The sequence below is a fragment of the Pogona vitticeps genome, chromosome 1 (assembly GCF_051106095.1).
Source record: "Pogona vitticeps strain Pit_001003342236 chromosome 1, PviZW2.1, whole genome shotgun sequence".
Taxonomy (NCBI): Eukaryota; Metazoa; Chordata; class Lepidosauria; order Squamata; family Agamidae; genus Pogona; species Pogona vitticeps.
Genome location: NC_135783.1, coordinates 40,222,448 through 40,235,373, shown reverse-complemented (window position 1 = coordinate 40,235,373; position 12,926 = coordinate 40,222,448). Strand labels below are relative to the sequence as shown.

Here is a 12,926-nt window from a genome sequence, read left to right as displayed (position 1 = left end):
AGTGCAGAAAAATTGTAGACGCAAGTCAGAAACTGGTGGAACACGTCTGTGAGAGTTGATATCAGACCTCTTGAGGATGCTGTCTCAAGCCCCTTTGTAGCATGGTCTGGAATGTTTACACGCCTCTCTTAGAACCAATTGCTCTATAATTGCTCCAAGGACTTTATTTCTTCTTTTCTCCTTATTTTATTTATTTATTTATTTGATTTGATTTGATTTGTACCCCCCCATCTGTCTATAAGACCACTCTAGGCGGCTTACTATCAGTTCTTTCCTACTTAGATCATGAAGTAATGCTCTAATGTTCCAGAACAATCCAGATGGATGGATTGTTCTGGAAACCACAAGAAGGGATATGGCAAGGCGGAAGAACTAGAAATATGACTTTTTAATTTGGGGTGTTCTGTTACATAAAACACTCATACACACAAAATGGCTAGACATTTATTAATTTGGCTGGTTTTTTCCCAATTTTATCATAATATTTGATTTGATTTATTTGATTTATATACCACCCATCTGGCAGCCAAGGCCACTCTGGGCAGTTTAAAAAACTAGACAGAACAACAAAGTAACAAAATAAAACAACACCAATACGTTAGGAATTGCAAATCAAATAAGATAAAAGGCAGTGGAGACAGAAACACAATACAATAAATTACAATTAAAAGCATCAACAATGTAAAAACATGGCAGTGTGATGGATGTCATATTATTGGGCACTGTTGTATCAGATTGTTGTTTGTTCAGGAATATGCATCAAGGCTCAGGTTTTCACTCCATCTTTAACATCAGTGATTTGGGTTCCATGAGGCCTCTCCAGTCATATAAAGGAGGCAACAATATCCACCTACTCTTTCTCCCTCAGCAGTCCACTGCACCATATTCTACCACATCCCCCAATGTCCACAAGCATCCTACTTTCAGGGGCCATATGGGGCCACAGACAAAAGGAGTGATTAGCAAAACTGATCTGTGAATGTCAACTTTGTTCTGTGGATGTCAGCTATTTCACAGTCGTGACATGTTTTGCACCAGCCCTTTCACATGCTTCCTAAATACACTGAGTGAAAGAGATATTGATCAAACTCGCTATAACCTATTGCTGTTGTCATGTGCTATCAAGTTGGAACTGACTTATAGAGACTCTAATAGGGCTTTCAAGATAAGTGAGATCTTTAAGGAGTGACTTTACCAGTTAGTTCCACACCTCCAGTGTGTTCCCATGGCTGAGTGGTGATTTGAATCCAGGTCTCCTGAACCACAGTCCATAACTCAATCTACTATACCACACTGGGTATCACATCTATCCTGCTATATATGAATTTAAATGAGAGTCTGAATGAAGTTCACCGGACGTAATAAGGTTTCTACATATGACCATAAAAATAAATGCTCATGAATGGCTCAATTAAAAGAATACATGGTACCATTATCCTCATGCCTTGATTTGCTGTGTTATTATCATGCAGCAACAGCTAGTATCTGGGATTTCTCTACTTTCCCAAGATGTACAAAGTTTGAGAGAGAGCACCTTTGTACAAGGACAGGTCAGTATTTCTGTGCTAAGAAAGTATATTTCACAACTGTATAAGAACGTAAATTGGAGCAGTGGTTAAAGTGTGGGACTAAGTTTCTAGGAGTCCTTCTTTGAGTGCCTATTCATCCATGAAAACTCATTGGGTGACCTTAGGCCAGTCACTCTTTCTTAGCCTAACCTACAACACCAGACTGTTGTGAGGATGAAGTTGGGAGGATGAAAGGCATGGGATGGAATAGTTAATTTTTCTCTGTGCCATGGTCAAACCAACAGTCACTGCTCGAGGTTCTAAAAAGAGCAACTAGAAGGTGGAGAAAAATGTGACTCTTTCCACTTTGGGTTACAATCACAGCCTAGAGAATTAAATGCTGTGCATGACTTGAGCCACATCCTGATTAGGTTGCCTAGCACCTGTTATCTAAAAAAAGGACACTGACCCATTTTATGGCACGTGCATATCATGCAACTGTTACATGGTACTGTGTAGCATATTCTTGAAACAGAAAGAGCATCCTAAAAAAGAAGAGGCTGAATTCTTGGGGCCCTTGCATCTCTGTGCTTTGCAGACCCTAAATACTGTAATCAACTCTAGAAGAAGGCTAGAACAAGCACCCATTTTGGTTTCTTATTTATTAAAATGATTTTTACCCTACTTTTCAGGATCTAAATTCTTCCAAGGTGGCTTGCAAGTAACAAAAAATATACACTCAAAAACACAATAAACAACTTTGAAACATAACAACTCATAATCAAATGAAAAGAGAGGAGCATTATGTGACCTTGCCACAAAATCAAAAAATAAGAGTGAGTAATATTGATCATCAAGAAAATATTGCAAGCAATTATTTGGTTTCATGAATAAACAATGAACAAATCAGGATAGTTTTTCGACTTTTTCTGTTTTTTCTTCATCCCCTCAAGCTCTGAAGTGCTTAACCGGAAGAAGGGCCCTGCTGAATTTAGAACACTCAACTGTTCCTGGAACCTTAATAGCCCAGTTAAGCCATTACTCCTTTTGGTTATCAAACAATTCATAAAGATCCTCTCCATTGAACAGCTGATTTTAATCTGACTGTGGCCATATTCCATGGAGGGGAGAATTCATTTTGAAATTATGGGGAGGGGGAGGGAAGACATGCACTTGTGTCCTTTAGGAGAGGGAGGGAATTATAGCTGGAGAAAGCAGTGGGATTATCCTCTTTACTTGCCTCCCTATGCTGCTGTTTTAGATACAGAAGCAATGGTATACCAGCCTACACATCAGCACTAGAAGGTATAATTATATTTAAGGACAGATAAGTTAAAGCTCAAACAAATTTACCCCATTCTGACAAAAAAAGAACAATGCACAGGAATAGTTTTCCATGTGTGAATTCCCTTGTCAACTTTGGAATAGCTTGTATAGATGAACTGCTTGTACATCGTGGTGTAAACCAAAGGAATAGCACCCACAGCTTATTTCACTGCCAAAATAGTGCTCGTAATAAGCACTGCAGCTGCTAATCTTGTTTTTTAGTTAATGATACAGGAATAGTCATTCAAGCAAAGATGGAGAAAGTGGCCATGCTGGCTGCAATGTGCTGGCAACTGCTGTCAAGAAGAGTAGTTTTTCCCACCTGTGCCTTAGAGTGGCATTTGAAAATGTTGTGTAAGTTAGATACAACTGGCGGGTCTCTAAAATAGAGGTCCTGGCAGACTTGGGCAATCTTCATTTTCACTATATGAATATTATCATTGCTACAATCCAGCATGAACTTTCTAACTCATATGTATATTGCTAAGCTTCTCCCTTCATACCATGGATATAAAGAGAAATATGAAGCTTTGTTACTTATTTTCTTGTGAATGCACGCCTTGATTTATCCTCCCTAGCTGTGTTCATATATAATATTTTATTCAGGATTATTGCTTTATTATCCTGTACTGTTTTCCTCATCCCTCTCTGTCAAAAAGGGCCATAAATTAAAGTCAGCAAACATTCACAGTCCAATAATTCATTGTCTCTGGATGCTAATATTTTTTTCTGCCTAGGTCTCAGTACATTCCATTTTGTGACCTTTATATTTTAGAATTTCCACAAGAAATAAAAAGAAAGCATCTGACAAAGAGAACACGTAAGTCTTTACATCAGTTTTAACTTCTCAGATGTGAATAGTTTAAACCCTTAAAATCTACTTATAAGTCTATGGAAGAAATCCAATGGTAAGTCAGAACTAAAGTAAACCCTTGAATGTGGTGATATGGTGAATCATCAACTCTGTAAATTCTGTCAGGCAAAATCCTGTTGTGTAACTTATTCAGGTATAATTCAACATTTATATGATAAAGACAACACTTCCTGCACTACTACTAGAAAATAGCACCATATATTCAGGTGGTTCAGGAAATGCCCAAAACATTTGATTAATCAGGTGGTTATCATATTTTCGGAACAAAAAGCTCGTAAAACTAGTAACACATTTATACATACAGAAGAGTTATGGTAAATATAGAGAACTTCCCCAAAGTTTCAATCAACAGAGCTGTACAAAGTCACACAAAGTCACCTTCAGTCGCCCTGAATTCACTTAAAACAACTAAACATAGATATTATTATCTCCTTCATGACCAGTCCCCAAGAAGTAGAGAAATTAAAGAATTCCACCAAAAATACTCATAGACAGAGTTATATACAAGCCACAGATATACAAAAAACCCAGCTTGGAAACCTTATGATAGCATTGAAAGAAATGGCAAATTCCCTAAGTACATGCCAGCCTATTAGGAGGTCAAAACAAACAAAACTTTACCAATGTTCTTGGGATCAGCAAGGCTAGCTATTTTCAAACAATAAGGAATCCTATGGGCCTTCCAGCTGCAGTGAAACAGGCCCTTTTACTCCTCTTCACAGGCCTTCTCTTAATGAATGGGTTGTGAGCATTCATGTAGCCTATGAAGAGTTTTAGGGCATAATACCCAGATCTCTGATTAGGCTTGCAAAAAACAAACAAAGAGCCAGTGGACTTGCAGCAATACCTAAGAGTGAACAATTCTGAGGGCACAGTAAGGAATTTCCCTATTTTATTTATTCTTAAATTATCAACTTCAAAGAACTTCAGGGCAATGAAGAGTAACATTGACCTGTGTAACAGAATGAAGGGAGCAAAGCATGTTTATTCATTGAAAAAGACATATAGAAGGGTTCAAGGATAAATAACATTCTAAATATGTATTTCCCCTTATTTCTGGTATATGGATAGCCTTTACAGCTCTCCTTTCGGCCTGGCTATGTAACTGAGAAAATTTAAGTTGCTTAGATGGATGATCTTCATCAAGGAACAAAGGGAACAATGTCTTTATTTCTGGCTGTACAATAAGACATGATTCTTTCTCCTTGTAACCTCCTATTAGATACGCAGAACTTAGGACTAGAATACTTTCGTCCTATTTCGTCGCAACAATGACCAATCTGCTATCACAGTTATACAGGACTGGTAGACAAAATATTCTGCTGCACAGTGGTCTGTTATAACAAAAAAATCACCAAGGCTGTGGTGATCCAACATCTGTCTTTGATTCTTAAAAGCTCTCCCTCCCCAAACCCACCCCTCCATCTTGTGGCTCCCAAAGGCTTCCCTAGGAAAGCCCAGGTGAGTCTTGGAATGTGAAACAAGGGGAAGGGAACTTTCAATTTATTTAAATATGAGTGGTGCTGGATGATGATTTCAACAGGATTTATTATCGAGTATTTGGGATTAATACCCATTTTACCCATTATATAGTATTTAATAGTGCCTTTATGTAAATAGATAATTAAAAGTGCTACCTACACTAGCCAGCTGTTCAAGGCAGGAGTTCAGGAGAGTGCTTTAATAATGAAAACTGATAATAAGCATTGGCCATGTAAGTTTGTAAGGATATGCCTCGTGATCAGTAGCAGGAGCAAGATGTGTGGATATAATGCATGTTCATAAATGTTCATGTCCTTGATGTAAAAGGGCATCTTGACACATGAAAACTCCCTATTGAAAATGCCCAGCATTGGCTGATTGTTTGTTCCTGCATAAGAGAAAAAAGAATGATTCGTGTGTGTGTCAGCAGCGTTAGCAAAATTTTATTTTCTTGGACAAAAGAATTATGTACTTTGTTAACAAATTTTTGTATGCTATTATTTTTTTTTTCTACAAAAAAGTCCTGAAATGCAAAACTTGCACAGAAACTTTCATAATTTCCAAAAACATTCATTTTCACCTTCAGTAAAGAGGGTTCCACTGCTTGGGAATGTAATCTGGACTGCAAGCTGCCCAGAGTAGATTCGTTGAATCTAGATGGGTGGGGCAAAAGCCAAATAAATAAATAAATAAATAAATAAATAAATAAATAAATAAATAAATAAATAAATAAATAAATAAATAAATAAATAAATAAATAAATAAATAAATAAATAAATAAATAAATAAATAAATAAATATTGCCAGATCAGATCATTAGATTCAAGGGCCAGGATAGCGATAACCTTTGGTCCTGACCTGATGCACAACCTTCTTAAAGCCATAGGACACAGGGAGGAAATGGATCTTCCCACGGGCTTCCCAAGTGAGGTGTCTCATTGATGCAAGGATGGAGAATACAACAGCACATCAGTTGCCCTTAAGGTACAGAGTTTCCCTGAAGGTACAGAGGATTGAATAAGGAGGGCCCTGCCATATCTTCCACACTCGGGGAGGCTCCTCTATAGAGTTATAATCAGTCAAGAAATTTACTAAGTATTCTCCTGGTTTTTAGAAGGGTCTTGCCTTTGAACAGCATGGGGACCATTCAAGCTACGCAGATTATTTGGATTTCAGCTCCCACAGTCCCTTATCACCAGCTATTTTGGATCTGTCGATGGGAACAAAGAGCCAAATATTCCCCACTATGGTTTGTCAGTTGTTGCTATGTACTGTACTGTCAAGACACCTCCAACATATGGCCACCCTATGAATTAGCAATCCATTAAAGGTTCTACTGTTAACAGGCCTACTCAATTCTTGCAAACTCCATGCTATGACTTCTTTTATTAAATCAACTCATTTCACATTTGGTCTTCCTCTCTTCCTGCTGCCTTCAAATTTTTGCATCATAATTATTTTGCCAGTCACTCTTGCCTTCTTAGGATGTAACCATTCTACAATAACTACTGTTTGGTCATTTTTGTTTCGAGGGAGAGCTCAATCTTAAATTTTATATAACACCTACTTATTTGTCTTTCTGCATTTGATGGTAACCAGAAAGCTCTTCTCCAAAACTATATTTCATACGTATTAATTATTTTTTGTTAGCTTTCCTCATTGTCCAGCTTTCCTATCATCAAGAATAATGTATTAAAGGTAACATGTGCCCTGATTTTCCTCCATACCCTTGAGAATCTTTTCTAGTACCTTCATAGCTGGTCTTCTGAGATTCAGTATTCTGATTTCTTGACTGTAACCTCCATTTGGATCAATGGCAGAACCAAGGTGTGCAAAATTCTTAACAATTTCAGTTTCCTCCCTGTCAGCATTAATGTCATGTAATGCTTTTCTAGACCTGATTTTTTTAAAAAAATATTCAGTTGCAATCTTGCTCTTGTACTTAGTTCTTTCACCTTTATCAGGAGTTGTTTTGAGTCACTGCTGCCTTCTGCCAGTAATATACTGTCATCTGCATATCTTAAATTATTAATATTTCCTCACAAATTTTCCTATTGTTCACCTGAACAAAATCCTGCTTTTTATATGATACATTCTGCATACAGGTTGAACATACTGGGTGTTAAAATATTTTGATTGATTGATTGATTGATTGATTGATTGATTGATTGATTGATTGATTGATTGATTGATTGATTGATTGATTGATTGATTGACTGATTCGGCTTTTACCCCGCCCATCTAGATTCAAAAGAATCTACTTTGGACAGCTTACAGTCCGAGCAATATAAAACAAGAATTAAAACAGACAATATCCAAACAAAAAAGAGTAGTAAGCTAAGTCCAAGATGGGAAAACACAGGGAACTAAGTGATGGAAGGGGGTAAGGTCTGCCTGAAGAACCAAATCTTCAGCTTGTTCTTAAAAACTCCCAGCAAGGGTGCCAGTGAATCTCAGGGGGCAAGATGTTCCAGAGGTGAAGGGCCACCACTGAGAAGGCCTGGTTTCTAGTTCTCTCCTTTGGGGTCTGTCTCGGAGTCAAGCCCCTCAGCCACCCTGCCTGGCTAGATCGAGTGACATGAGTACAGCTAGGTGGGAGCAGGTGCTCCATCGGGCGCTCCTGATGGAGTAGGCACTCCATCAGGTATCAAGGTCCTAACCGATTTAGGGCTTTATATGTAATCATTAATATCTTGAAGTCAATGTGGAAATGAATGGGCAACCAGTGTAAGGTTGCCAGAGTGGGGAAAATGTGATTATATTTTTTCACCCCAGTTAATATTCTGGCAGCCGTGTTCTGGACCATTTGTAGTTTCTGCATCAATCTCAAGGGTAGCCCCACATAGAGCACATTACAGTACTCTAGTCCAATCTTGAGACTACAAGCGCATGGATCAGAGTGGTGAGCGCCCCAACATAAAGATAGGTGCGCAGCTGGGCTGTACGGACCACAGATGCTACTCGGGACTCCATGGTAAGTGCTGGGTCAAGATGGATCCCCAAACTGCAGACCATACTCTTTGTGGTGAGAGTCACCCTCCACCAAAAAAGAGAGGGAGCTTCCCAAACCACTGATAGGAGGAGCACCCACCATCAAGACCTCTGACTTGTCCTGGTTCAAATATGTCCTTGTCTGATACCTTTGCCTATTGGAAACCACCCTTTCTCTGTTTTCTCTTTTAACAGCTTTTTTGTCCAGAGCATTGTTTATGCATCAGGAAAATCACTTGTTGGTGTACACCTATTTCTTTTAGAATGATCCATAGCTTCTCGTGATCCACACAGTCAAAGCTTTGGCTGAAAACTTTGCTATAAACACAGACTGACTTTCTTCCGAGATTCTTGATATGCTCCAGAAGCCAATGTATTTATCTAAACCAGGGGTCAGGGAACTTTTTTACGTTTTACACCCTAAAATTTTTTTATATGCCAACATTACCCCCTTGATTTGAATGGAAGGATCTCAGTCACATGTGGCCAGTCGAGCGCCCCGCCGAAGCCTTGCCATCTGGACCGCTGCCGCCTCCTCCTCCACCACCACCTGGCGGGGCTGCACTCAGTCCTTGGCCCCATGGGAGCGGCTCTCTTTTTCTGCCAGCGGGCAGCTCCTGGGCAGCCATCAGGAGCACCCGACGATGCCTCCTGCTCTGGCACCAGCTCTGGCGGCTGCTCGCTGGGGCAGTCATGGGCCCCACCATTGAAGAGCCGTGACAGCTGGCACACAGAGGGCAAGAGGCTCCTCCAGGCATGGGCAGCCAGCATGGAGGCACTGCCGAAGGAAGCCGCACGGTCAGGCGAGCGCTGTTGCCGCCCAACAGGCACCTCCAGGCACAGGGCATGGGGCGGCGGCCCAGCACCAGGATGCTGGCCCAGGCCAACATCATGGACACGCCCTCCACCGTGATCCACCTCTTCAAGCACCTCCTTGCTGGGGCGTTCCAGCCACTCGCCCTGGCCTTGCCCTCCACTGGGGCCTGTCGCTGGCCATCATCTGCTGTGGTTTGGTTGCAGCCAGGCTGGAGAAGGGGGCGATTGGGCTGCCAGGGACTCCCCCTCCGGGCAGAGGAGAAGGAGGAGAAGGAGGGAAGGGGTTAGGGTCTCATCCTCATTACTCCCCGAATTTTCATTTTTACCCCATTTGGGGCAATTTGCCCCTTTTCTCTGACCAATGATCTAAACTACACAGTAATTATGTATGATTTAGATCACTGGTTCTTAACCTTAGGTTACTCAGGAGTTTTGGACTGCAACTCCCAGAAGCCTTTACCACCAGCTGTGCTGACTGGGGTTTCTGGGAGCTGCAGTTCAAAAGCATCTGAGTAACAAAGGTTAAGAACCACTGATTTAGATCATACGGTAGTAAATCTCCTTTGATTCTTTACTTGCCACTAATCCAGATTTTTTGTTCATAAATATGCATTATGTTTTTGTATGTTTTTTATTGTGTTACATAATATATAATATACGTATAGTATGTTTGTTGTGTTATATAATGAGCTACTTTGAGTGATTGGGAGAAATCTTGGGGAAAGCATTCAAATCAAACAAACTGCTAAAGAAACTTGTTTTTTGGTACATACTCAGGGGCTCTCTCATATCTCATGGCAAAAAATACATTTTGAGGTGAGAGACAGCATCTGTATTTATGGAGCTAGTTTATGGAGCTAGTATATCTCATGGACAGAAATTAAGCAATACTATTCATAAAATTTTAATCCTTTTTAGTATTTAGTAATGCAAGATTGAATTTTCTATCTGTGTTATTGACTTCTACACAGCAAGAAATTCAGTCTGGAAGCTTAAACAGTTCTTTTGTTCAGAAATATCAGAATGTTTTAAAGGCTTTATAATTGTCAACTATGTTAATTGGTAATGACTATGTCCTGAGTTACCCAGCCTGCAGAGTGTAGTTGGTCTCTGAAGGTGGCTCCATGCTTCATTTATATACTCTCCTTACTCACAGTCTATGAATGGAACTGAAATGGGAAGCAGTTAATTGGAATTGCATTTGCAGGAAACAAACTGTAGGGGTTTAAATTACTGCGCCTAATTATTCCAGATTGAAGCAGACCACACACAATGTTCTTGTGCCAAACAGCTGTGTTGAAAATGATTTAAAATCAAATGGGAAATGCTAGCTGAAGGAACAATATTTTCAAGTGATTATTTAGAGCTAGAAAAGAAAACAGTCACCTGTGATTCTCAAGACTACAGTTCTCACAGAGGAACTTTGTCAGAGTTCAACCCACTAAATAGAAATTATTCATGACTATCCTGCAGTTTGCTTGTTTGACTCCAGAGCTTGCATGCTGCTCTCCTAATCAGCCAGAAAAATACTATGCCAACTTTTAGGAGAAGCAAAGTGTTTTTACAGTGCAACCTGCTACTGAAATGTTTTCAAGGGCAATCTTTGACACCTCCCTCCCCGTAGTCTCATTAGTCAAACCAATTCTCTATCTCCTAAGACAGTGATTTCCAAACTTTTTCAGCTCACAGTTCCCTTGAGCAGTGGCAGTGGCAACAGAGCAGGAGAGTGGTGAGGGGTGCATGGGGGACATGGAGGTGAAAGAGCATGAAACAACTGGAGCCAGAGGGGCAGCAAAACCAGCACCATCAATTCAGCAGAGAGACAGAGAGAAGATTCTGCAGTGCCCCAGGCTGGGTTTGGCGGTGGCCCAGGGCACTGCAGGGGCCAAAGGGTGCCACAGAATGCACTTTGAGAACCCCTGTCTGAAGATTTAATCTGGATTTGGTCACATAGTTCCCTCTACGTTTATTTATTTAAAATATTTTCACCTCACCTTTCTCCTCAAAAAGGACTCAAGCAGCTTACATCAGTAGAAGAAAATGTTTAAAACTAAAAACAGTGAGTGTACTAATATTACAAAAGTATCAAATACCACACTAGAATGGTAAACAAAATCAATATCAAAAGACATATAAAGCAATAATGTACAACAGTACATTTAAAAACACCTGTCAGATGATGAATCACTAAGGGAAAGCCTGCCTGAAGAGAAAGCTCTTTATCTGCTTGTGGAAGACCAGCAAAGATGGGGTCAACCTGGCCTCAATTGGGAGGGAGTTCCAGAGTTTGGGAATGATGTCAGAGAAGGCCCTCTCCCATGTTTCCACCAAACACATCTGTCAAGATGGTGGGGCCAATCTTATCACCAGGGCAGGCTCATAGACAGAGATGTGGTCTTTTAGATAGTTTGGATCCAAGCCGTTTAGGGCTTTATAGGTTAAAATTAGCACTTTGAATTGTGCCTGGAAACAATTGGCCACTTGTTGACAACATAATCCTTTCTGTGCAGACTCTCCAATGTGATGATGGAGATCTTGTGGTGCTCCTACCACTGCCAGGGTAAGGGAGTTGCAGTGCAGCTGTATTACAACTCCTACCATCCTCAGCTATCAGTGAGTAAGAGACACTTTTAGTCACACACATCAGGGGGCAACAAGAGACTAGAAAATTCTTGTTAAATGTTAGGGAATATAGTTCACAAATACATTATTGCCACAAAATTCCACCCCCATAGTCAAACTTGAATTTGTATTTAATAAGATTTAAGAAGAATAAGCTTGAATGTGAAGCAGAACTATCCATGTGGAGAAATCCATGTACTTCTAGTTGACGCAGGGTAGCGTAAGTAGGTTGTATGCATGTGTAGGCCCAACAACTATGTAAAAGCAATTTGGTATTGGTGCCATAGATGCCATAAGCAGTACTTAAGTTCTCATAAAAACCATTGTAAGTCTCAATGTCTTCTGAATTTTAAGCACTTGGAAAAAAATCCAGATAATGCATCTTCATAGAAATGGCTTTGTTATACTGTATTATGATTTGGTGTCAGCCAGGTCTTTAAGAGGAAAAATGGTCACATAGTAAAATCACTGGGTAGATCTAAGTCTGTGCCATTTATTTACAAATATTACATGGAAGCCAACTTGCCTAAGTTTTCTCATCATGATCACCTTTTCATATAAATATGGCAGTTTATAGGAAATTATCTGAATGCACCAGAAATGTTCTACTGCTAGTTTGAGTTTGTCATTTAACAAGAGTAAGAATTCCAGAAGCTTAATTCAAAGTTAGGACGTTGTACATAAAATAGCACGCTGCTGCTGCTGTTCTTGCTGTTGTTCTTCTTGTTGTTATTGATGAGTAGGAGTAGGAGTAGTGGTGGTAGCGGTGGTGGTAGTAATAGTGGTAGTAGCAGTAGCTGCAGCAGCAATATAGATTTTATATATTCATTGCAAAAAACTTCATTGCAAACAAATTTGCCCCAACATCTATTGACAAGTAGGTTGTAATCTCAACAAAACATTGCAAGATATGATCATCAATGAAGCCCTTTTAAGATAGCCAATAGTATATTAAGAGAATACAGATTTTTAAAATTTTGTTTTGTTTCTCTTACCTTTTGTTGAATCTTCTGAATAATCCCGGTCTGGACCTTCCAAAATAAGGAGCTGTGAGAGATCATCTGCTCTCAGCCTTTGCCAAGATCTGTTATGGCCCTCCTTCACTGATGGGATATATTCTAAATCACAGGGTGATTCAAAATCGCAGTCAAAAACTGGGGAAAGGAAAGGAAAAGAGAATCAGAATATTCTGAGAGAGAGAAAATGGTAATATATCTATCTCTGTATCTGTCTCTGCCAATAGTCAACTGAAAGTTCCTTGCAGTCTCTGTTGTTATTGTTATTGTTTTGTCTTGTCCATTCCACGT

At 39.8% G+C, this 12,926-nt stretch overlaps 1 protein-coding gene across 1 annotated transcript in view; it reads right to left on the bottom strand.

Annotated features, from left to right (window-relative positions):
- Nucleotides 1-12,926, bottom strand: part of LOC144585876 (ALK tyrosine kinase receptor-like) — a 683,258-nt gene that overhangs the window by 407,114 nt on the left and 263,218 nt on the right. Inside the window, exon 3 of the mRNA XM_078383225.1 lies at nt 12,615-12,773. Within this exon, the coding sequence (XP_078239351.1) occupies nt 12,615-12,773 (159 nt within the window). The remainder of the gene's footprint in view (nt 1-12,614; nt 12,774-12,926) is intronic.